Source organism: Penicillium brevicompactum (genome assembly GCF_028827555.1).
Source record: "Penicillium brevicompactum strain IBT 35665 chromosome Unknown utg000003l_segment0_segment0, whole genome shotgun sequence".
In the NCBI taxonomy this organism is placed as follows: domain Eukaryota; kingdom Fungi; phylum Ascomycota; class Eurotiomycetes; order Eurotiales; family Aspergillaceae; genus Penicillium; species Penicillium brevicompactum.
In genome coordinates, this window is record NW_026623206.1 from 4,852,776 (window position 1) to 4,878,351 (window position 25,576).

At 47.8% G+C, this 25,576-nt stretch overlaps 7 protein-coding genes across 7 annotated transcripts; 1 reads left to right on the forward strand and 6 right to left on the reverse strand.

Moving 5' to 3' along the window:
* Nucleotides 1-6,401: 6,401 nt before the first annotated feature.
* Nucleotides 6,402-8,393, reverse strand: N7506_005523 (uncharacterized protein; the record flags this gene model as incomplete). Its single annotated transcript, XM_056954817.1, has 5 exons — nucleotides 6,402-6,599; nucleotides 6,664-7,236; nucleotides 7,769-7,772; nucleotides 7,822-8,204; nucleotides 8,256-8,393. The coding sequence occupies 5 exons, from the start codon at nucleotides 8,391-8,393 to the stop codon at nucleotides 6,402-6,404; spliced, it is 1,296 nt and encodes a 431-aa protein (XP_056813706.1).
* A 1,632-nt stretch (nucleotides 8,394-10,025) lies between these two features.
* On the reverse strand, nucleotides 10,026-11,383 carry N7506_005524 (uncharacterized protein; the record flags this gene model as incomplete). Its single annotated transcript, XM_056954818.1, has 3 exons — nucleotides 10,026-10,365; nucleotides 10,425-10,785; nucleotides 10,846-11,383. Coding segments are annotated over 3 exons (1,239 nt in total), but the record flags the coding sequence as incomplete, so codon positions are not given.
* A 1,647-nt stretch (nucleotides 11,384-13,030) lies between these two features.
* On the forward strand, nucleotides 13,031-13,300 carry N7506_005525 (uncharacterized protein; the record flags this gene model as incomplete). Its single annotated transcript, XM_056954819.1, has 1 exon — nucleotides 13,031-13,300. One exon carries the CDS (start codon nucleotides 13,031-13,033, stop codon nucleotides 13,298-13,300), a length of 270 nt encoding a protein of 89 aa, XP_056813708.1.
* A 1,133-nt stretch (nucleotides 13,301-14,433) lies between these two features.
* On the reverse strand, nucleotides 14,434-15,546 carry N7506_005526 (uncharacterized protein; the record flags this gene model as incomplete). Its single annotated transcript, XM_056954820.1, has 2 exons — nucleotides 14,434-14,606; nucleotides 14,670-15,546. The coding sequence occupies 2 exons, from the start codon at nucleotides 15,544-15,546 to the stop codon at nucleotides 14,434-14,436; spliced, it is 1,050 nt and encodes a 349-aa protein (XP_056813709.1).
* A 39-nt stretch (nucleotides 15,547-15,585) lies between these two features.
* Nucleotides 15,586-15,836, reverse strand: N7506_005527 (uncharacterized protein; the record flags this gene model as incomplete). The annotated part of the gene is made up of 2 exons (XM_056954821.1): nucleotides 15,586-15,596; nucleotides 15,620-15,836. 2 exons carry the CDS (start codon nucleotides 15,834-15,836, stop codon nucleotides 15,586-15,588), a joined length of 228 nt encoding a protein of 75 aa, XP_056813710.1.
* Nucleotides 15,837-17,399: 1,563 nt separating this feature from the next.
* N7506_005528 (uncharacterized protein) lies at nucleotides 17,400-17,612 on the reverse strand (the record flags this gene model as incomplete). Its single annotated transcript, XM_056954822.1, has 1 exon — nucleotides 17,400-17,612. One exon carries the CDS (start codon nucleotides 17,610-17,612, stop codon nucleotides 17,400-17,402), a length of 213 nt encoding a protein of 70 aa, XP_056813711.1.
* A 3,123-nt stretch (nucleotides 17,613-20,735) lies between these two features.
* On the reverse strand, nucleotides 20,736-22,633 carry N7506_005529 (uncharacterized protein; the record flags this gene model as incomplete). The annotated part of the gene is made up of 3 exons (XM_056954823.1): nucleotides 20,736-21,113; nucleotides 21,168-22,360; nucleotides 22,498-22,633. The coding sequence occupies 3 exons, from the start codon at nucleotides 22,631-22,633 to the stop codon at nucleotides 20,736-20,738; spliced, it is 1,707 nt and encodes a 568-aa protein (XP_056813712.1).
* Nucleotides 22,634-25,576: the final 2,943 nt, after the last annotated feature.

Here is a 25,576-nt window from a genome sequence, read left to right on the forward strand (position 1 = left end):
CATCAACGTTCATCAACGTTCATCGAAACCATCGACGACCATCAACGTTCATCAACGACCATCAACGTTCATCAACGACCATCAACGACTGTTGAGTATCACGGTGGTCAAAGCTTGTGTGGCGAGACTAGCGATGTACATTTAAATAGACGGGTTTCCCACTTTTGATAGTAACCCTAATAAGACTATTACAACTACCTATCTCAACAACGACCATCAACGACCATCAAAGTTCATCAACGACCATCAACGCTCATCAACGCCCGGTCAACACATCCACGACGCACCAAAATACTGACCATTTTGTTCGCTCCACGCCCTGATGGCAGATACATTCTATTGCAGCGGGAAGACTAGTCGGCCGCAAACCATGAAGACAGGAGGGTTGGGAATACGGCACTCGATAACGAAGGTAGAATCTTGAAGTTATGATTCTGGAATTAGTTCGCTTCTATCTAGGGCTCATTTTATTTTTCCAATGATGATCATTCGAAATACGAAATACGGCATCAAGATGGTGCGCAGGTCTTTGCTTCTTCGAGTACTCTTGATACTCGAATACTGGTCCCTAGCACCACGAAGAGGTGCCTGCACGGGCTAGAGGGGCTTTTTGTCGCAGATGTCCCTGCGGAGACTCTTGGTTTCGCAGATGTCCCTGCGAGGCGCTTTGTTGACGCAGGACCTAGTCTGCGGAGAACTTGGTAATGCAGCGGTCTCCTGCAGAGAACTTGGTAACGCAGCGCCCCCCCTGCGAGGATTATTGTTGACGCAGACCTATCCTGCGAGACACAGTTGATAACGCAGAGTCTATCCTGCGAAGCACCTTCTTACAATCGCGGGGCTCATGGCAGCGAGGGAGCACAATCTTACATCGCTGGGCTCGTGGCAGCGACAGCCGTGGCCACGGAAGCTCTCAAGCCCGTAGGCAAAAGAGGGAATGACACAGCGGAGTGTGAGGACCGAAGTCCTGATTTTTTTGTGCTGGGAATCTGGCCCCTTTTATATTTTTTCGGCTACGTCTCGACCAAGGACCCAGTTGCGCAGTTGGTAGCGAGAATCACCATCTCGTTATTGGCGTTGAAGACATTTGAACAACGTTGAAATGGTGTCGGAGACTTTGTGGCCTACAGAGTCAAGTCTAGCCTTGACTCATTGCTGTCAAAATCGTTTATTGAGCGTGGTGAACCATTACCATCACCTGTTGAACAGAAACTAACGCCGCAAAAACCTGATAACTACATATCATTGATATTGCAATCAAATCGCTCAACGCGGTGGCAGACTACTCTGCCCGTTTTGACCATGGTCACTAGTCACGGTCACCGTCTCTTTCATGAGGGTTGACGTGCTTCAACGGATGCCGCAATAATGGGTTGGTCACTGTGGCAGACAGTCATATTCGATTTTACCGGTTGTCGGCCATAGGACCTGCCTCCCATTGATCCCTCTACAATCCTCTTCGCCTATTTTTAGCCTCGGGCTACTCGAGCGGTACCTTTCTTTGTTGCTCGTAACTAACTGATGCTGCCTCTACTAATACTTCTGCTACCTGTCGGTACAGACACTATGAACATACCCCCAAATCCAAGGTGTTGGTTTTCTATTTTTGACGGAAATCAAAAAGTCTAGCCCTTGTTGGAAACCTAGAGTAAACTTGAGTCCACTTCCCAGGACAATATAGTGAGTTATTTCAGCTACCATAGCTCACGAGTTAGGTTCTCATGATCGCCACCCCCTCGTAAAGATTGCAACGCTACTGTCACATTGATGACACCCCAGATACAAATAGCACCCAACGGACCTATCAAACACCACGCCTGAATTTAGACAGACGCAGGTACGGTTCCGCGATGCAGATCCCGGCGACGACCCACGGGACAGTAGATCAAGGAGGTTCTGTTTGTGGCCCGGAGAAGAAATTCGAAGGATTTACAGGGGTCGAGACACGATCCGCAACCCCAAACCCGACGGCCGTTAGGGCACAATGGAACAGCGGTCTTTGTTATTTAAAGGGTATTGCTGGGCAGGAGAGTATTTTGAATATCACACAGAGTTACAGAGATGTGATCCGCGGTTTAGTTGCCCTCGCAAGAGAGTGATTGGTCCTCCGTCGAGGGGGAAGCTGCTGCTTTCTCTATCTGGCCTATAGAACGTTCTAGAAGCTATGTCTTATGTCCTGCACCTTCCTCGCAGAAAGTAGACTCTCTTTGAGCCCGACCCATCCTCTCCATCTGCCAAATTCGATCGCGAGTCTGATATCTCTAGCAGACAGCTTGTAGAAACTATGCTAATTACGCAAGGACAAGATGGTAGATCTAAACAAAGTCTCCGGTTTGCGCACTAGAGGCCGAGAAACCGATTGGTCCCGGCCGACCCACAAAGTTAATTTCAAGCACCCAGCTCATCTTGACCATTAATCTGGCGACCGAAATAATTTACGAATAAAGTCGTTTCCTGCTACAATGTATTAAGCTTCGCTGGCGTGAGACCTTGGTGAGGGTACCACGAGCTTTCCTCTGAACTTTCAGACTATGATACAGATTTAATCACGCCAATCCAACACTATAGATAAGCTTTCGATCAAGTTCCTCTGACAACCGCATTCTCTCACCGAGCGAGCGTTTCCATGGTTCATCGAAAGTTAGTTGCCGAATTTACTTGGGATTTGGTTACTGATCGACGGTCCCGCTCACTATTACAAGGTCATTGTGACTCTGAACTTTTTCCTATGACTCGAGTCTGCCAGTTTTGGACTGATTCCGAAAACCTTTGATTCTCGGCAAATATGACTAGTGCGTAGTTCGAAAATAAACCGTATACCTCACCTTCTACTCTACAGATCACTCTGCCTTCGACCACCCATCTAACCGAATCCATTTGAAGATGCAACCAAAGATATTACCTCCAGCTGACAAGAATTAGATGGGCTTTGAAATTTTACGAGCCCCCTTGCTACCATGTTCTGATCTTGTTTAGTTCTTTGAATCTTTATACACTGCCCGCAGTATTTTCCAGACCGCATGGGAAGACATACTCCTGAACTAGAGACAAGAATGAAGAATGTGCCAGTATAGCTGATTTATAACAGCACTGTAGAGGGGTCTGTTTCAAAGTCACACGAAAAAGTGCTCCATCTCACTAGGTTTGACATCTGGGACACCCTCGACGTTGTGATTCCAAGGAAGAGTGATTTCTCTTGTTTTTATAATTACATGAGGGGATATGTACAGCCACGACGGAATTCCTCATGCTGCGGCTTCCTTGCGGAGCTATCACAGGTGTTTTTATTGCAACGTGCACCAGGGCTAGTTATCGAGATAGTTGGCCTCTTGCTTCGATATCACGACGTAAACCGTATGACAACAAATTGTTGCTAGCATAAGCGTTCTATTCACTGCTATTCAAGCTTCCTGGCTGCACAAACACGATGCACATAGTCCCACATTAAAGATGACGATCGAGTTTCTTTAGGCCAACACGGGATTGATACTCGCGTCGTGCGACCTGTGACAGAGGATCAGATTGTAATCAGTAAATGATAACAGGTGATAACAGGAAATGTATTTCGTACCTAGTCTGGAGCTTTCTGCTTGAATTGATCCATTGCTGTCGGTCTGGCTCGCCTGGGCCGTGAGGATTGTTTCAAACCATTTGTCAATGTTGCTTTCGGCAGAAATGTTGTGTGGGAGAGCCGACAATGAAGCCCTACGGTCGACCAAGCCAAGGACTGATTTTGATTTGTTTTGATTGCCTGAACGATTAGAAGATCTGGCGTCAGTGGGACGACACTTCCGCAGAATGTGGTACTTCTTTCCCCGTAGAGACTCAGCGCTTCGGGCCACGCGGTGTTGTTCGTAATATGCGTCCGAGCGGGCTTTCCACGACAGCTACCGATGGGCATCTAGCCAAGAGAGAAGATTCTCCTCCTCCCATTCTGGCCAGCCCTATACGCTACGTAGGGACATGGTGATGGTCGGACAAGTGGCAGAAGTGGGAAGAACGGGTGAAGAACACAGCACAAAGTAAATTGGAAGGTTTAGGTTTGTTTAGTAAAAAAATATACTCGTTCCTCAGTCAACTATATAAGACCCTACCGTTACATTAAAAAAAAGGCTACTATTTGATTATGAGCTATGGTTCAGTCTGGTGGGCCGGTCTCAGACCCTCACCATTCGCCAGTCCAAACATGCCCTCATATTATCATCGCTATTGAGCCGCGATGTTGAAGCGAAAGTTTATGGGAGCATCTCTTTCTTGACCACCCAATATGGTTTCATCGCTTCGTTGGATCATATTTTTCTGACGGGATGTTTGTTTTTTCGTGCAAAATTCGTTGTTCTTCCTGTCCATCGACCAGATAAATCATCTGTCAACGTTGGTTTGACGGACAATGTGGAAGTCATGGCAAAGCGTAAGAGCATCAACAATGAAAGGTCTAACATCACTCAGAGTGTGTGGAAGATGGTTGACCTTGCGCCAACAATTGCAAGCAAGCAAGTAGTCAATTCCGATTTCAGGATACAAATTTCTATTAAAGCCAGTGCGATTCCTCCTTTACTATACACTCAACCAGAATCGGGAACACTCCCCGTCTCGTCGTGGCTGAAACGCAAGTATGGGTGGAATTCGAAAAGTGTCGCACAGTCATCAACTTCAAGACTTTCGGAGCAGATTGCAACGTGCATTGTCCTTGTCGTCCTCCGAGTCAGATAAAACCAGCAGTCCGTCGGCATCCGAGGCAGGCGATACAACAGAGGACGAGGTTTTGCAGGATGGAAACAACAGCTCTAACGATCAGGAAAACAGCAACCCAGTTGCCAAACATCGCTTTAATAGCGATTTGGTAGCCAAACACCAGAACATATTTAGTTGGGTCCTCTTCGCGCTGCCTCGCATTGCTGCCTTCAAACTGCGGCGGAACCCATGATGACTTGATGGCGGGTTGAAAACTGATGCCACCTAGCAGAATGTGAGCCTAGCAGACTGTAGGGCTCATTAAGATAGTTCTCAAAACATGCAGCAAGACATCTAAGATATATAATGGGCAGGGTCAGGTTGACTCCATATTTCCCTTGCCACCTGTCTGTTCAAATGGCAAACATTACAACAACTCGACAGCTCCGCACCCGACTGGCAAACGCCTGCGACCTGGCATCATTACTATGCGACTCCTCAAAGATTCCACTGTCAAAGATTGCCGCTCGCCATGATACAAATGCCGCTCGCAACATTCACGCTGGCTCGCTGAGCCCACCTTCTTCGCGGCGAGCCAACAAAACTCTTCAATTTAGGATTCACCATCGATCCCATGGCTCTCGTGTTACGCTCCAAGCAGGATAGCCTGTCAAAACCCAAAGGAAGGGTGCCACAAAAGGCCTACGCCACAAGCGAGCGGTTTCCGAGCGAGCGGCAACTCGACTGAATTGGATGCGACGACTTCGTCCCATGCCCCATAGATCTTGTTAGCTCAGATAGCTACAGGGCACACATACACACCCAGAGAGTGTTATGTCGCAATCTCTCGTTTCGTTCATGTGTCGTTAATATATGAAAACCTCTTGCAAGAAAATGAGTATGAAAATAGGTCTACAGAGCAAGATAGGTTAGTTCGACAAAATGAAATCTCTTTGTAGGAGCTTACTCTGCTAGGCATTCCATCGATTGGTATTTAATGCGGATCGAAATCAGTTTCACTATCTCGTTCTCTTTGATTGTTTTGCGAATTTTGGAGTACCTGCTTCAGGACGAGCTTGCGCGACCCATAACTCATGGCTTCAGGGTACATTGGTCCTCAATTCATCTTAACCCACGACGGTATCACTGAGGCGCTGTTTTCCCCGAGTAATAAGCCCCCGAATTTTGTTTTCCTGCGCCTTGCTGTCCATCATTTGCTTGAATCTCTCTCTGCGTTTACGGAATGGGGTTTCATCAAAGACTGTTGCTGGTTGTTTCCTTGACAATCTCTGCCGTACCGTCGACAACCCAAGCAAGCACAAGCCTCGCCCATATGCCTACCCTGACTAGAGGGCTTGAAGCCAATCGAAACGCTCTTGATAATTATAATGGGGGCATGGTAGCCACTGTCCCCGTTGCAACGACGGCGTACGAGCTGTGCAGTGCTTTAAAGATTGGAAATGATCATCTTCAGGGGTTATCTCCTTTTCCCCCAGAAGATAGCAAAGATATCCTGAAGTCTCTGGGCTCATTTGGCCAAGCTGATACCGGTAGCCTGGATTCTTACAAGCGGAAGGTCAGCTCTAAACCGTCGCCGAGAATCTTCTTGATTGGAACGTTCTTTTTCTGACTTGTTTTCTATGTATAAGCGCCGTTGCTTCACTGGTTTAGTGCCCATCAATTAGATCGTAGTTAGTTTAACCACCCACCGTGCCATCAATTCGCTCTCAAATATTTCGCAACCCCGTTGAGCGGCTTCGCAGATCCCTCCACAGCGTTTTAAACGCCGGCCACGAAATCGAGACGTAAATAAGACTATTCCAGAACCCCTGCAAAGGAAGCACAAAACTCGATGCATAGAAGAGCCCAAACGAGTAGTCGTCGGGGCGGGCGAACGCGTATACTCGGTTGACCGTGGAGGGAACCTGTACTAATTAGACGTGGACGCTGTCCTGAATTGGATTGAATTAATTGAGTGTAACCACCTACCCACGTCACAAGCAGTGCGATGAAGAACAGCATCGCATATTTCGTATACGCCCACGCGGCACAGCTCGCCTCTATGGCCTTCCGCCGCTGCGTATATGAGTCCCCGCATTCGTGCCGCGCCGCTTTGGCAGACACCTCTGCGCGGAGCGGCCTTGGGTCCGGCCAGGGGCGACACGAGTCCTGAATAGGTGAGGAGCTTTCCTCTAAGTTCTGCAGCATGCTGAAGGAATCGATCGGGCCGCCCTCGGGCGGGATGGAGCACGGAGTAAACGAGGAGGCCGTAAAGCTGCGGGTGGGGACATCCCTGGCCGACAGGGACCGGTGCACTGGCACGAAGCAGGCGATTTCGCTGGTAATCTGGATCCCGGCGTGTGTGACGAGCGGGCCATCGGGCTGGGTGTCAGAGCCGAGGGACTCGATACCGCTGAGGTTACGCAGCTCGCGGTGCTTCTTGTAGATGACGGACCCGGCGCGCAGGTAGATGGCAAAGGTGAGGAAGATGACGAACCACACAGGGCCGTAGAAGACAGCGATGCGGAGGTAGTCCCAAGGCAATGCGACCCAGCACCAGAGCTATATAATGAATATTAGGACATTATAGAAGTAGAAGAGACGGTACGTGGTTCTATAGGTGGTCTTACAATTGCGGTGCCGTAGACCCAGCCTCGGGCCTGGGTGTAGATAAAGAAATATATGAAGGATGGGATGAAGGGAAAGCCGTAGCAACACACCACATACTTCCACTCGATCTGGCGCAGTTGCTCTGAGTTATACTTGTGGAAGAATGTGTCGGATTGACGGATACTGGTATGTACTAGTATTGAGGTGTCCCATTGAGATGCCTTGATTGTTCTATCTGGATCTTGCTGTTGAAGTGTTATCAGATCTCAGGAGTCGTTCCTAGCGTGTTACAACGCTGGTATGCCGAGCGTACCCCGTTTACCATACAGAGACAAAGAGGGAATGGTTACTTGATGAATAACCCTGTTCTTAGTGGTAAAATACCACCCCTCAGTTCGACAGAATGTCAAGTAGACGTTGCACGCCATGGCAAAGGCCCACAAAGCGTCAGCGGGCATGAACCTACCTGCCATTAGATACGCACTGGACTATAAGCACCGATTGAACCAAAAAAAAAACAAAAAAAGAAAAGCTCACCACTGAATCAAAAAAGCTTGAACCTGGCACAAAGGGCTCCTAGCCCCGGCGTGGATCCCCGATTGCGAAATCATCGTGGCTATATTAGCCATCATATTGCCCCAAGATGCATAGAACACGAGGCGGTTGATCGGTTTCCGAAATGAGCGCGAGCAGATGAAACTAGTTATGATAATAAAGGTACCAATCAGCGAGATGGAAGAGCAGACGCGCTCCGTGACTGAGATAGCGGCGAGCTGTCGCTGCGAGGGCGCGGGCGCCATGATGTCATGACCTAGAGGGCGGCGGGCGTGCTGGGAGATGTTTCTGGGACCATGGGGTTCGATCAAGATCCCATGCCCACCAATTCTATATCGAAGGAACGAAAGAGAGGAAGGATGCAGCTGTATTTACACAGCTCAAACTGCAAGACAGCCGACATAGACAATGCTCACGTGGCTTTTTCCTGGAAGACCCGGGAGGACGTTAAAGTTGCATTTCGAACTCGGTGGCGCGGTGCGCGCTAGTGACAAGAACCGGTGGAACCGACCCGATTCACATGACGAGTCGTCGTTTACCCATTTCCCTAGCATTACTGTGGTATTTCGGGCAGACTCGGAAGTGCGTTGTTGTAACACGCCGAAGGTCGATTGTATAGACCCCTGAGATCATTCAAACGATATCAAGACCTTCAATCAATCATCTGATTGTATCGGACATGTTCAGTACTAGCCAGTGCATTAATTCACCGTTCTGACAAATGGCTTTAACCGCCTGTAAGTGGCTTACAACTTGAAACATCCATGGTATTATGTCAGGATGAGGAATTGATGTACTGACTGGTACTGAACATGTCCAATAGAATCAGATGATTGATTGTAGGTGTTAAAGATCGGTTGAACGATCTCAGGGGTCTATACAAAGAAGCTTCAGCGTGTTACAACCGTACTTCCGAGTGTGCCCGGAATACCGTACAAATACTAGGGGGAATTGGGTGAACGGTGAATAAGCCTGTCCCAAATGGTCCTAGTGGTATTTGACCACTCTCTCAGTTCGTCATATTACAATACCGAACAAGCCTCTTAACAGCCACAACTAAGCCTCCGAGACTGCCTCAAGCATCCTTGGGATCCAATCGTCATCGTTACTAAAATTCGTTTAGGCGCGTATCATGATCGGCCCCGCAATTTCCTAATTAACCCTCCTGTCACCGAAGCGTGTTCCTCGGTTCATTCTCGAGCTTCCTTGTACCCACTGGGTCCTCAATTCCTAGCGGTGGATCAATTTGCGATGCATCGATTGGCTGTCACACTCGTGATAGAGTGTTTCCAATCTTATGACCCGCGGATAGCCCGCTCAATTCAGTTTCGATCACTGTGGGTTGATCAGAAAAATACCATGGTTCATGCCAGCATGGTAACCTAACGGTCGGGACTCTAGTCTTTTCTGCGTAGATATCCACCGACCATGGTGTTCGTAAAGAGTTTAAAGAACCGACCCTGGAGATACGTGAGCCGATTCCAGGACCTACAAAGCCCCAGGAAATCGGACATAGCTTGTAGGACTCTCCATCTCCATTTTCATTAGTTCAAGTCATGTTCCTGTTGACGGCTCCACCAGCCCTAGAGACACACATCTTGGCCCTGGGAGACCTTCTGCTCCCGGAGGCCTTGACAGGGTTTCTGGGAGCATAGCAGTCGCTTATAGGAGCCATACAGCCCCTAGGAAGCCCGATGTAGCGTCTGGGTTCTCGTACCTACACCTCAAGTACTGAAGGCCAGATCCCTATGGATAGTTTTGTTAACTTTTGGAACGGTTGTGAGGGTCTCAACGGTACATAGAGGTGGATAATGTCTCGATATGAACAATTGATCTAAAGAACAACTATTGACTCTAGATACAAGACGTAGCGCTAGGAAGCCATATACACTATGTGGGCCCCGCAGATCACCCCTGGTGACAGACTGCTAGCGCTACACATCTGTTAATACGTACAGGTATTGCTCTGAAAATTAAGCTAATGTGGAAGGCTATGGAAATTCAGTCATGGAGTCACTCCTACCAGAAGTGCCACGTTAGACTTACAAAGCCACCACTGGTGGATGGACCTGGCTCACGCAACCATGGTCGCCTTTTCGAAAACACCTTCACCCGCTGGGACCAAGCTCCATGCAGTTCGCGGCCAATTTCTCGTAGGCTTTGAAATTTGATCCTTTTGGCATCTTTCAAACAATTTCTCTCGTCCGCCTTCTTTTGATGATTTTGTACCGAGGCCCACGTTGAGAAGTGCTATTGGGTAAAGCCGATGGAAGTGAAGGGCTGTGGCTCATTTCCCGAGTCGGTCGTATGGAGCTGGGCTGACCGCGACTAAAGGATTCATGATGGAAAGCGCCCCCGACCTTATGAAATCCAAAGTAATAAAGCCGCCGAACGAGAGATTGGTAGCTTTTAGAGGACAACCTTGAAAGTATATGCGCAGGAAATTTGCTTTCTGGGGCGACGAAGACAGATTGCCCATTTTCTGACCAACGCATTGCCTCCCCATTCGTCGAATCATCAAGGATGCTTTCATATATTAATTCACAAGGTAACAGTATTGATGTTCCAATGGATGCTTTACTTACTCGCTCAGGCTCTGAATGAAGTCGGATGTGTGTAGCCTGAATCCTGGTCTTGCAGTGTTCTCACTGTCACCTTCTGGTAGAGCTGGATCATTCAGTTCTTCATTAACCGTTTGACCCGACCGGGCATTGCTAGCATGCTGGACAGTCGTAGTGTTGGATGGTGAATTCCGATAACCCGAGCTTTCATATTCTGCCGAGGCAACAGGGCTAAAAAGGTTTTCATTTGGAACAGAAAATTGAGCACTGTCAAATGATAAAGCTCCTCCCCCGTGGTTGGCGTGTTGCTTATTTTCAGAAAGTCGAGAGATCAGATCGCGGTGGTTCCGGAGACTTCGCGCAACAAGCGAAATTTGTTCCAAGACTACATTGCTCGGCCTTAGCTTCCTATACAACATCGCAGGTCAATTTTTTAGGCACACACCTTCCCCTATTGCTTTCCGAGCATCAACAAGCTCCTGCAATACCGTGTCGTTTGACTGGAGCTCCTTCTTGCAATCGTCTTTATCTGGCCAAGGGAAGAGAAATCGCCATGGCCTACCAGATCGTAATAGTTGGAGATCATTTTCTGATAGCTCAACGCTAGAATTCCCAATCTTAAGATGCGCTAGGCCCTCAAACTGGGGACCCGCAACCAGAACAAGCTTCGTCCAGGTCAACGGTGGTCCTTCCCTCACGGGCGGTGTGGCAGTAGAGAAAAGGCTCTCTAGGCTCTTGCTCAGGCTCTTGCTAGTCAAATCCTCTCCACGGCCAAAGGCAATACTGCCACCTTCGTTTAATACTGACAAATGGTTCGACAATTCGGTCGAAAACTCGGAAATGGAGATATTGGCAAGCCTGAGAGGGCTTAGACTGTTATCATGATGTTGAGAAATAAAGTTGTTTGCTATGTTCTCCACAGTTTGGCATATTCCATCGCCGGAATCTTCGTTGGAAGGCGTGGTCATTATGTCAGGACCACAGGCTTGAGCATATCTCGGGACTCAAGGAGAAAAAAAGGATAGGAGAATATGCAGTGGCGTAGATTGTTTTGCAGAAGCGGGTTAAAGTTCATCCGTATTACTAATTTATTGACCGCAGCAAGGGTCTACGTTCACATGCATATCCAATGTGTTGCTCGACTACAATGTCTGCCTAGACAATTTCTGCTTGGCAGAAATTAGAATTGCAGCGGTGGTATAGGAAAAGGCGGACAGGTCCAAGTAGATGATGCCCAGCGGGATCGGCGGGGGGCTGTTCCCAGCGTTGCTGGGTTGATAATGTTGTGATATGAGGCTGGTGCAGATCAGGAACCAAGCCGCACCGTCGGAATTAGCTCCGACGTGTCTGTACAGAGACCAAGTTGATTTCCAATCAACATGGCTAATTGTTACATATATAGGCTCATGTATCCCTCTGAAATAACAAGTCAATTCATACCTCTGAACAACGACAGTCTTGCCGGCAGGAGCGAACAATCACAGGAGATACCAAAGTGCTTTGAGGCTAACTTTATTCGACCCATCATTGACCAACTCTTTGAATTCCAAGAAATGAAATAAGTGTACAAGTACCCAATGGAGTCCAATCACACGGGACAGGTGGTAATTTGTGTGCCTTGGTTGGTGAATGCAATTACTTATTCTAGGCCTAAAACTTCCTAGGCTCTAGACAACTCTCTTAAAGTTAAACAGATACTTTGTGACAGTGCACTCCTGATACTCTAAAATATTGCTACAAAAGCTAAACATCCTGTTTGGTTTGTGTTTTTAGTGTTTGGAAGTTTTGCTATTTCCGTCAGCTATCTTCACCCCGATCAGAGCCTCGACCCCGGAAAGGCTTGGCATTGCTTGGCATAGGTCAGCATCTTGCAATCTTGTGACGGGTGGGGCCCACCAGTGTCTTCTTATTGGAGGGAAACTTAAGCATCAAGTCTGACCATTCGTATAATAATTTGGATCTATGGTATCCAATGACATGGAAAAATATCGAACTAGCTCATCCCTGGACAAACATTCAAGTATTAACACTTTTTTTTCTCTTGGCACAAAGTGAACATTGCCTTTCATGCAAAAGATCATCTGAACAGTCGAATAAAACAAAAAGAGGACTCTGTATTGTGACCAATTTAGACAATTGCATCGGCCAAGCCACCATCAGAATATTGGCTTCACGGGGACCACGATCATTTTGCGTATGAATTTGATGTTTCTAGTAGGGACAGATTAGAGTCTATTTTGGGAACTAGCTTTGGGCAGTATCCATTAGCTATCCAGACACTCATGTCTCATCCAACCCTCTCCACGGTTCATTCTTGTTGTCAGGGAATGACAACTTGGGCGGGTCTAGATCACTTCCTCGCCGGAAAAGGAAACCATTACGGCCACAATATCCTCGTATTTCTCATTCGGTGTCTGAAATTTAAGATCTCATGATCATTGAGATACTTGGATGGCCAGATTGGTGCCAATGAGAGTTCTATAAAGCAGGTAAAGATTCCTTCTAAATTTCTTTCATCAGACAACAACAACACACCCATAAGCTTCAGATTCAGAGATCAAACGATCTCAATTTTTCTTGCAAGTCTTATATTACTAACTTTGGAGTGTTTTTCATTTCAACCATACAATATGAAGTCACCACTTTACATGCTCGCCATCCTTCTTCCTCTCATCGCTGCGGCAACTCCAATTGCGGACCCCGAGGCTGACTTCGAGGAACTCGAAGAGCGAGACCGAGGAGATGGCCGAGATGGTGGCCGAAATGGAGGAGGCCGTGATAGAGACGAATGCAAGGTCAAGCGAAGCTATCCATACTACAAGTACCCTTGCAATTCGAGCCCCAGGATTGCCTTTTCCCAAGTCGGTGCTACTTTCACATCCTCCTGCCGGTACCAGTAAGTTTATCAGATACCATCATGATGCACAAGGCCTCATGAGATTTATGTAGGAACGGTGATTCCGGTGTTTGGTACCAAACCCCCAGAGGCTGGGTCAAGGACCAGGATAAGCCCCGAAGATGCCGTATGTGACCCTTCTCTCTTTTATCTTCCTCGCGGAAAAGAGTCATGCTGAACCATATTTTAGGTGGAGCAAACAATCGCTGCGGTTAAACCCATATCGGTGGGCTTTTTTGTGTTCGAAAGCTAAGGGGGATAGCTAGGGAAACCTCACTTGCGATTCAAGATTGGTATTGGATTCTTCAGAAAACCATCAAAATGCGTTATTTTAGCTGCAAATTATGTGCTCGTTTAGCTTAATACTTGTTCTTACTGTTGAGATCAACAAATAGCACAAAAGTCCTGAATCATCAGGGGATCAAAATGTTCCAAATATGTATGTCGAGAGAGAGCCGCTGTAGCAATCAGATTGCCACAAGTACGGAGAACAAGCACATTAGCTGCATTAAGACGACGTCTTTGGGTCAAATTGACTTCTTTCTCTGTGATGGTACATGCCACGCCGTTCCGGGCGGATCCTATTTTGTGGGGGTTTACGGTGCTCTTGGTACTGCCATGATATTTTGAGGCAAACGTGCTTGAGAATCTGTCCATTCATAGTCTCAATAGCCCTATTCTGTTTCTGTTAACTCGAGCTGCTCATTTTCAATCTGGGAGTGATACTTTCAGCAGTTCCGTCAGACGTATTGGAGATTATGAGGTCTGCGTAACACAGATGACGATAGTAATTCATCACATGACGCATATCACAAGCAGTGAGAAAAGTGAAGGGCGGCGAGGAAAGAGTGAAGTCAAGATAATAGGAGACATACATAGAAGAGAAGGGTCGTCCACTGATCATACTCGTTCTGGCACCGATACATGCAGCGATGAAAAGAATTACACAAGCAAAAAGAAGAAGAAAAGAAAAAGAAAAGAAATAAAACACATGAGCCTGTGTTTTTTACTATTGGTACGCCGCCTGGTCTATCCCCACACTAAGACGCCATGTATGCGAAATTCAAAAGACTAGCCAAGAAACCCAAGGTCAAGCGATTTACATCACTATACAATGCTGGTCCTCCCCCTTGAAACTCATGCAGCATGATCAGCATTTTTCCAGTGCTGTGATTGACCGGCGCCTTTAGCACTGCTGTCGCTACTGCGGTACGAAGGGCTCAGGCTAGGAGGGGTCAAGCCGGACATATCACCGCCCTGCACGGCGTCGCCGGCGAGGTTGGTGTGTTTAGGAACACGGCGACCGCTGTCTGGTCCACATGTTTAGCTGAAATATATAGGATCGTTCTTTTCGAATGCGCCGAGGATCTCACTGCGCATACGCTTCTCTTCTTCGCATTGCTCGAAGGGCCAGGTTCCACCAAGGCTGCGGATCAACTCGGCAAGCTCCGCTTCTTGTTGGTATTTGACGTGAAGGACCCTTATAAGGTCACGATTCCATCTGACGACCCCGTTGAGAATGTCGCCCTTCTTAAGTCCCTTCTCCCCCCATTCAATGGAAAGTCCCATGGCGATGTTGCCGGGTATTGTGCGGTGGTCGTTGCGAGGGTTGGTGGCGTTCCCGCCCGCGCCAGCCATAGAGAGAGCGCTGGTGTTCACAAGTTGCTTCCGGACCTTGTCGTCTTCCAGCCGGTGTTGAGGAACCAGATGTGACAGGTCTTGAATTCGCTCGTTGATGTTGTCGCGACGACGGCGCTCAATTAGGTTATGCGAGGAACGGCGGCATCGATGCTTAGCTTCCTTGGATTTGAGGTTCCCTCCGCCGCCGGGGAGATGATTGTCGACCTTTGCAGGTAGTGAAGCATGCTTGCCAGACTTGAGGATCTCAGAGATGCCTGTGTGGTGAGATTGATGAACAGAGGAAGAGATAGGAGAAGACTCGACGTATGACTGGACGCTACCAGGGGTTCCATCCCACTGGTTGGATAGTGCTTTCTGGTGGCGGGCCCGCAACCCAGTGCGAATTAATTGGGGTGGGAAGCTGCCAGACTCCGAAGTGCCCAGGGCCAAGGAAGATTTTGGGGTCGTGGGACTGCGACCATCATATGAAGGTCGTTCCAAGCCCTGCAAGCTTTGGTGCTTGGTGTCGAGGTACGTCTGGTCAAAGGAACTGGCAATCTGAATGGGGTTCTGTTGGTTCATCTGGTATTGATCGAATTTGCAGCGGGTTTGGACGAATGGGCTGGCCATTGGGCATTTCCAGGGATGTTTGAGTACATGTGCGACATTTTACTTCGGTCCTGGAGATTGCTTATGTCATTACCCTGATGGCTATTCTGTCCATTGATTTCCAGATCCAGCAGGTCGTCTGTGTCAATGCCAGAGTTTCCAAAGTTGAAGCTGCATGGTACGTTTTGTTTTAGGCCATATGAGTAAGGCGTGAAGCTATTCTGCTGCTGCATGGTCAACTCTGAGGAGTCCACGCCCTCGTTGAGGTCGCCGGCAAACTGGTTGTACCCCGAGTAACTGGACTGAGACATCATAAGAGGATTAGAACGATTGTCGGATTCGTGTTTGATTATAAGACTGGCTTCATTTTGGCCTTTTCTGCGGGAATCAAGAAGATCCATGGTTGGTTGGGAAAGCTCATATGGTAGATGACGGTCTAGGATGGGTCACCAGCCATTTCAACCCGGTCATGTATGACATCATCCTCAGAAACCGTAACCATTGATGGTATTGGAGGACTTTTTGGCTACTCAGTCCCTGTCTGTGCTATTGAGCCTTTTATTTTTTACTGAAAGTACCACATAATCCATTTATACGCTTGCCCCCTCTCGTAATTGATTGCATACTCAAATATACGATTTGTGATCATCTAAAATTCCCTAGCACCAGCTCTGGCAGGTTCAGTAGCGAGTGAAGCTAAACGACGGAATTGGGAACATTACAAATATTACTTTTTCGCTTTTGGGCATTGTTGAATTTAACCAGCGTGTTTATTGATCCTAATAGTACTTTGAGGGTTACTCAGACAGGTCAAGCATCCGCCTCGCGCGTCTTGTCACTTGTGTAACATTTCATTTGTGGCTTCAATAGACACACCGCCCCTAAGCTAATAAATTTATATCAACTTCCGTTCGGTGCAGTACAGACTAGTACAGCAAAGTACTTGAGAGTGTGATTCTTATACTATAGTAAGTGCAGAATTCAAAGGGTTTGGGGGCTTATGAAGCCTCACAAGCACAAGCACAAGTCAGGCATACATGATATGTTGTCGAACTGAGGGGTGGTATTTTACCACTAAGGACAGGGTTATTCATCAAGTAACCATTCTCTCTTTGTCTCTGTATGGTAAACGGGGTACGCTCGGCATACCAGCGTCGTAACACGCTGGGAATGACTACTGAGATCTGATAACGCTTCAACAGCAAGATCCAGATAGAACAACAATCAATGCATCTCAATGGAATACCCCAATACTAGCACATACTAGTATCTGCCAATCCAACAAGACGTCCTGTATCTCTGGATTGTCTTACCCTAGGCAATTTAGCAGCTAATGAATTTGATCCACCAAGAGGCCCCGCCGCTCAAAACCGTAGGTTTTTTCTATCAGTAGAATATATTCCTGTCCAACTAGTTACATGAAATCTTGTGAGTTGAGATTAATATCTTACCGCTTCTTGGGTGTTTTTATGCATCTGAGTGCTTCAAAGCATCACTAATGCCTTTGCAGGTTTTTTAAAAGCACCAGCTTCAGTTCGATAGTTTGTGTTCTGGTGAAATGTGAAGCGACAATCCAGTGACGTTTTGTCAACTAGTTAGTATAGTACATAGACCAACGGAAGCATATCAAATCTCTCAAGAAACTCAATCCCGTACAAGGCTTGCCATTGATCCAATTGGGTAGCTATTTTATTCTTTCACAAAGCAAGACTTCACAGATAATCATAGCAAGTCATTCCATTTCGAAGATACACCTGTAGGCATTTGTATCAAATTGATTCATTCCTCGCAGCTGGAACATTCGTAGTGTTACTGAATGCTTGGTCAATCCAGTCGATTCTTATCTGAAAAATAACACCAGCTTACACTCACTTCTAGGTGCAGTCCTTTCCACAGTGGCATTCACCAGTATCCGTGTTGCAGTATCCATACTTATCGGAACAGCATGTAGAGGGGTCGGCATCGCGGCAATGTAAAACCGAACATCTCTTAACAATCTCAGCGGGGGCAGGAACAGGGGCAGGAGATGCTGCTGCAACAGAAACGAGGGAGAGGACAATGGCGACGGAGACGGAAATGAACTTCATGATCGCGCGGGAGCTTCCGAAATGGGAATGTAAATTTGACTGACGTATTGAGATGAGTACTTTATTTTAGGGGCTGGTGAAGACGCCCTATTTATACATTTCCTTCCTACTCACAATCCTCCATGAACGTCATTACTCGCAGGGAGTCGTTTTTGAACCCGACGTACTACTAAACCTCGTGTGTAAATGTTGGCACAGTCATCATGTACAGTAGGTAACTAGGATGTAGCGACAGCGGAACGCCTGATCGACACTGAATGCTCCAGATTTTTTCCATTTTCACTGGGCTGTAAGCAGCTTGCAGCCAAGTATGAGAGTTGCATGGTATCGAGCTATTGGAATCCTTCTGACTGGGGTCGAATTGTTCCACATTGGCTAATGGGGTAGACCAGTTGTACCAAAGGGGCATTATAGATCACGGGCTGGTGGTGAGGCTGTGATGATCCCTTGTGGCTGACCCCTTGCAGCTTGTCGGTTCCCCCAATGCAGAGTTCTAAGGTTGGTTAAGACTCGCCAATATTCAACCTTTAATAACCATCCGACAGTATAATACAATGATAAGGTACTCCATATTTCTACAAGGGGGCTATATTTGTAGCTATTAAGCACCAAAGTGCTTATGTCCTGGTTTGGCTCTAATCGAAGAACACATGTATTCTGAGGCATTAAATGAGACCAAACAACTTCATATCACACCTCTGACCTTTTTGCGAGGCGGAAAGTACAAGAATTGAGGCACTGGGAACTAAAACTTTGACTGGGCGAAGTGCGTCCCTCGATGTTCCTTGGCGGTTAAAGCAGGTGGCCTGATCAGGGACCTCCTTGGCTAGAACGGGACCAGACGGACATATGTAGTTTCAAGTCTTATTATACATGTTTGTTACTGGCGCCCCGCTATGTAGCGTCAATTGAGGCAATTGAAGTGCAACACAGAGCGGGAATTTATCTTCTCCGCACCGGCGCATACTTTTGTTTTGAGAAATAGAAACCAATTTGCATATGCCAAGGACCCTGGGTTTATCTCCCTGCATTTCTGAGCTCGAAGGATTGCGCAGTCACGCGGCCGGCCGTGTCGATCCCCCGTATTCCCGCCACCAGACGAAGGCTGAGCAATGCATGAAACCCCTCCTTTTACGAATCGTCCAGTAGGATTTCTCCTGCGATTAACATATGACAACCGCATGTGATAGCCGGCGGAATGTGCTGGATCAAGGCCGAAAAATGCTGTGAAACTGAGGGGTTTCGGGTAAAAAGTGGCCAAAAAGACAATGTTACTCAAGGTGGAGTGTTTAATCTATCTAGAACAGGCAGTTCAAGGAAGTAATAGACATGGATTTAAACTACCAGTCATGAGCACAATCACACTTCATTCGTCCATCCACTCGTGACGATATCTAGCTACATATAAAGGTATTGACAAAATACTGTTGAGTGTAAACTGGGCGTTGCCTCTCTTCTTGGAAAGTACGATGGCTCTTAATTTCCAGCGCACTTCTTGAGACAGTAATCTCCGCTCTATCATAATTGATATGGTTAGCGAGAAGTCAAAGTTACGGAAGCAAACTACATACTCCACCGTCGATTCTGCAGAGAGTGAAACAATTGTTTGTTGGCTGCAGGTGCAGGCAGGTATGTTAGTCCATGGTTGTTCATCACCGAAGGGAAATGACTTACCACTCGCTTTTCAACCTCAACAGGCGATGCAAGTGCCAGGCCAATAAAGGTCGCAATGGTAATCATGTAGAAACGCATGATGAATGTTTGATGAGATTGAAAGATTCGTGAGAAAGTATACTTGAAGATGCGAAGATTCGTGGAAGAGATTTGATTCTGAGTCTTCACTGGAGATGGAAACCCTGCAATTTATATATTTTCGATTGTCGTAGAATTTCCTGGGTAGCAACTTGTCCTTCTGTTCCAGTTATCATGAAAAATACGGCGTCCTAGCGAGGATTCTGTCCACGACTTGTGCAGGCTTATGTGCATATGATTGAATTCTGTAGGAATGGCTGTGACCAAAGTTGATTCGCGGTCCAAGAAACGCCAAGAATGATCTGCGAGGAGAACATGCTATTTGAGCCAAAACGTTCACGGTTCTGTAAGCTGCCTTCTGCTCCAGGTTAGACCTTACACTGCCCACTGGTCAAATTTACTGCAATGTAACCTCAATTCTATAGCGAATCAATTGACATGATGTCAGTGGTAGTTTACGACTAAGCCCGTTTTGGACAGGATCCACAAGAAAAGCTTACTAAGAAGCAAGCCCCTGAGTCTGAGTATGTATATAACAGGCGGACGGATGTATTTAGAGGAACAGCTGTTTAGTGATAATCCATTGCTACGTACGAGACCTTACCGATCCATCGATCGTCGACACATTATTAATAGATGTAGATAGACAGCAGTATCGCCCTACCCATGCAACAACCACCAAAATCAACTTGCTGACGGCATACCACGCACCACGGAATGAATAGCTCTTGCCGGGATGCCCGACACTCACACCGACGCGGCTGTAAGCTGGCACGGCCTCGAAAATGATATTGAATGTCGAAAACGACACAGGTTGGGATTGGTAGTGAACTAATTCGACAGCCGTTATGAAGAGAACCGCAAGTGAGATCCAGAAAATGTGGTTACACTTACGTTCATCATTCACATGCTAGTTTGCAGTAATATTTGTGTACATATTGCACCCTCTGTCCGTATTTCTCGCCTTCGAACTCCCCTAAGAATTTCTTCTCCTTCCATTCTGCGGCCGGTTCCAAGTTTTTGTAGCTCACTCTTCATTCACCGTGACAAGTGCATGCGCGATGAAAGTGAAAATTTTGGAGTGAAGTTCGGCCTTAGCGTAGGAGAATTACATAAGTCTGCCAGAAAACAACCTCGCGCCCGTTAAAAGTCAAACACATCAAGAACTAGAAAATCAAAGATCCACTGGTTCACTGGTTCAGTAGCGCTTTTGTCGAAGAGTGTCATTTAATTAATGTAGGTTGAAGGCCAATGTCAGCTTGATATTGCTACCAGTTTGGGACGTTTCTCGCGCCTATTTCGATGAACGCGAAAGGGATATTGGGCGAAACGTGCCTCCCGGCATCCATTACTGGCCCTCCTAGTGATAGGTCAGTCGTCACGACTGGCTTGCATTTCGTCGGGAAACTGAACCTCCCGCTTCCGGGGGCACGGCGCTGGAGTGATCGTCTCCGATTTGATCTCATGTTGGCTCGCAGCACTCGATGGGGCAGCCGCCGCCAACTGATTGACCGACGACGTACCTGCCTCCGAGCGAGGGTGGTGAGGGTCTGACGGGTCCGGCATGATGGCAGTACGCTGGATACACCTGGATTCGATGTCGCTAGGCTTTCCGACGAGAAATTTGCCTAGCACTGGGATTCTGCGCCGAATTTCCACCGCGCGTGGCTCGTCGCTCAGCACCCGGCCGAACGTCCGAGGTGCCATGTACCCCATCTTTCCAAGTGGGATGCTGAGCCCATGAACGACCTTATGCAGCGTTAGATGAAACTTGAATATAGAGGCATAAAGTTTGTGACTTACAATACTACAGACCGCGAGGAACCAGACGACAACCCGAATTGTTTCGGCAAGATCCTTGACGTCGCTTCGAGGAACACCGTCCTCGTCACTCAAATGTTCCTCGATGAACTCCATGCTCACAAATAGGTAGAAGATAGCAGAGACGCCAATAGGCCCAAAGAAGCCCACGAAGACAGCTTGTCTGACCTCTTCAATCTGGGGGATCCATTTGTGCATGCCAAACACCCAAGGCAGACGTCGCAGGAGAAGCACTAGGATACCAAGGACGACGAGACGCCAAGTCGAGATTACGGAATTATGACCAAAGTGGCTCCAGGGTATATACGCGCCGTACCACAGGAAGATGGTGACGTTGAGGAGCATATCGATTGTCGGCTGCAGGGAGTCGTCCTTGGTCTCCAACCGGAACCAGTCGTCCCAGGTAAACGTGTTACCCGCAATAAAGCAGGCGAGGACGTCGTCGGTGCCAATGAGACCGCACGTGCCCAGAACGAAAAGGGCGAGAGCAATGGCGAAGACGAGGAAGCTCTCGCGATCGACGTAGTTACGCTCCTCTGCCCAGTGCAGCAGCTTCTTGCCAACCCAGCCTACCACGGCGCCATACAGAATGCTGAGAATGATCGTGTATCCCCAGGTGAAGCCGAACCAGAGGCCCATGGCATCTCCGGCGCTGCCGGACGCAGCACCTGAGCCTACATATTTGACGAGGTAGAGCGCAAAGAAGAGAAATGGATAGCCGAGTCCGTCATTGGTTCCCGACTCCGCAATTATGAGGTTTTGCAGGTCTTTGGGGATGTTGTGGTCCGCAAACTTGCCCTTCACAATGACTGCGGAGAGCACAGGGTCCGTGGGCGTTACGCATGCGCCGACGGCTAGGGCGTGCAGGAAACTGGGCGTCCTGGCAATTGCCCAGATGAGTAGGCTCGTGGTGATCCACATGGCCGTCATACCCGGGCCGACAAGCAGCAGGACCGACTTCCATTCCTTCTTTAGGTACTTGCTGGGCAGCTGGACTCCGGCGAGGACCAGTTGAACGCCCAGAACCAGCCGGGAGAAATTGAGCGTAATGGCATTGAGATTATCGCGGCATTCGATGACGGAGACGCCCTCGTGGTTACACTCAGCGTAGTCTCGGGGCCGAATAAAATTGGCTCCATTGGGTCCAAAGGCGACGCCCACCAAGAGTGAGATGACTGCATTTTCGCCATAAGCAAGTGATCTTGGTGTCTTGTTTATTCCAGGACGGCTTCCCCAGTCCCGAGTGCCTTCGCACTGGATGAATATCGACGTCCTTGAATCTAAGCAAACGGTCGCACGAAGGGAAACTCACGTGCTTCAGAGACATAGTAATTTTCCTTTAAAAGGTACGATATGAGGCCAAATAGGGAGATGAAGCCGCCCAATAGGGAGACGATGATGTTGAAATTAGAGAGCTGGAGCGGGACCGCCCAAATGTTGTGCACCATCCCGGCGGAAGAAGACGTTAGCAGGAGAGGTTGGTGGTGGCAATCACGTGAGAAAGGCCCAATGAGATAGGGATCATGGTTCGCTTTGTCAAGGATGAGGTCGACGAGTTAGCAGCAAATGTTGGCAGGGATGGTAAGACTCGAGCTGAAATTGCTTCTCCAATGCTAGCGATGACAACGCCGATGATCTAGGACTGTGAAAAGGGTTGGTAAGGAAAAGAGGGAACTTTCCAACGGACCTTCGGCTCCTCGGCCAACAGGGGCCATGGAGGGCTTTTGCCATTCGTAGACAGAGGGTCGATAGTGGAGCCAGCCGACGGTAGCGGCGCTCAAACCATGGATAGTTGCGATAGGCGGTTTTGTGCCGACAGTGGCACGTACCACGTTTCAGCTTGAGGTCTGCTGACCAATCATCGTGTATGGTATTTGTAGTCAAAATAGGCGAGGCGGTATTGAGATGGGACGCTGGAGTTCGCCCAGTCGAGTCTCGCTATCCCTGACTATTCCAAAACTTATCGCTAGGCTACATCACGAATAATCGTGCACTCCAACGGCGATCTCTCCATTTAGGTTCCTTTTTTATGTTGGATTAATTGACGAACTGAGAGATTGGTCAAATACCACTAGGACCCTTTGGGACAGGCTTATTCATCGTTCACCAATTGCCCTAGTATTTGTACGGTATTCCGGGCACATTCGGAAGTACGGTGTTGTAACACGCCGAAGCTTATTTGTTTAGACCCTTGAGATCGTTCAACCGATCTTTAACACCTACAATCAATCACCTGATTCTATTGGACATGTTCAGTACCAGCCAGTACATCAATTCCTCATCCTGACATAAACATTGATGCCAGCTCTACATGTGCACTGAGAGTCAAATTCATCCGCACATTTTCGTAGTGGACATAGGGTACCTTTTGACAAGGAGTCCGGATAAGACCACATTGAACTCCACAGAGGCCACGGCTCATAGAAAGTGGAGAGCACGGATGCACCGGCGCGAGCGTTGTTGTAACAGGAACCTTGTCTTGTCCGGTGTGGAAAACCAGACATACTCCAAGCCAAGGTCAGCATCCTCACTTTGCAGTACCACTCGAAAGGGACCTTCCAACGTCTCAGTCAACTGCAGTCAAGCTCGGACTAGTAATCTGTTGGCATCTGTAAACCCTGGTGCATTAAACGGTAGGTGGATCATTTTTGGGCTTCTAGGGTCATGTCAACCTTTCTCTTGACCAAAAGCAATTGAAGATTTAGATTTATGGGTCAGACAGGCCAGCTCAAATCGCTCTGTTGTACCATACATTTCGCAGTGCAAACATGCGTCTCGTATTTTCGTTCATCCTAGGACTGGACACATCACCATCTGCTTTTTGGTCAATCACTTATACATAACTACTGACTGTTCACGTGCAGGCAATAGCATCCTAGTCCCCGTTCTTATTCGTCTCTGATGATGAAAATAACCTCTTCCAACCGTGTCGCACCTGCCATCCTCTCGTGACTGTCCTGTGATCCCTTGATTTACAGATGCAAACCCATAAGAGAAGTAGTTCTCCCCTCGCCCCCTCATGGTAGCTGAGGTCTCAGTTAGCGCAAGACAAATAGGCATTATCTTGTCACTGACATGATCGGAACCTTGAGTAGCGTAACCATCCCGTGCTGACATCCTCTGCATCACCTGCACCAAATTACTTTCAAAAGGGTCGTCTCAGCATTGCGAATGCATCATTATCTCGTTCTGGAGACTCATCAACTCAGAGCGTAGTTGGTTGATATCAACTAGAAGCTGACTATTGTGGGCAGACTGCTCTTTGTACTCAGACTCAAGGGCCGCGTTGCGGGATCTAGCTTTGTCGCGGCATCTTTTTGCGGCTTTTTGCTGGTTCTTCAAGTGCTTTTTGCGTTTTGAAATATGGCGGGTTCTTGATTATGATGACCTGGCACTAGTAGTCCTGTTTGATTCTGGAAGTGGCTGCGTCCCTTGCCGTGGCTCTCTATTTCCGGGAAGTTTCTCCGGTTGATCAATGCTGGGCATAATGGGCTCTGCATTTTGAGCATTCTGGGCTTCGCTGACCACCAAGTTGGTCATTTTAGGCGTGAGAGACGTTGCATCATTGGAAAGGAACAATTGTCCTAAACCGCCCGGTGGTGCGGCAGGAAGACAAAGACGTGTATCAAAAGCAGAGCCTAGATGGGTCACCTCGCCTAACTGGAGAGTAACTGGGCCCTCTTGGAGTTGCAGGTCGAGGTGGTGGGGACATGGTAAATCTCATCTCATCCGTAAGGTTGGGAGGTGAGGAGGCTTGTTGGAGGCCCAGGAATATGTTATGGTGCGGGTGGCTTGTAGGACTGAGGACCTCCAAATTCGGCCTGTCGACCAAGCACCAATCCACATTTGAATTTAGGCTAGTCATCGTAGGATTTACTCATCGAGCTCAATCTTGCAAAGAAGGCATCCAAAGACGATTTATTTGAAACGACGGCAAGGGATTCTTGACAGCCCGCGCACATTCATTTCGGCTTGACTCACTTGCAGTTCTAAGGGAAACCAAAGCATATCCAAGGGAAGGTGAGCTGGTTGGAACCAAACTAAGGATGGCTCTTTATATACAGCAGGCGGATGTTTTGTGGCAATCGGGTATTCAAATGCAGTCGCATGGGGAAGCAAATCCGTGGCGTGAAGAAGTGAGGGTCCAGGAACTTTAATCTGGGATGGTTGAGCCAACCAGGGTTATCGGTCGTCGCATTGCAGGTCGAACGACTACCATGTGGGGCATGAATACAGCAGTTCCCGAATGCGTTAATCATCAGATAGACGGATAAAGCCTAGATTTTTTACAATCTACAAAAGTTCAACAATCCTTTCTAAATGCTCTTTTCATGATTGTACTGCATTGTTTTCGTAGCGCAAATATTTGTCAACATCTGGGGCTGTCAAAG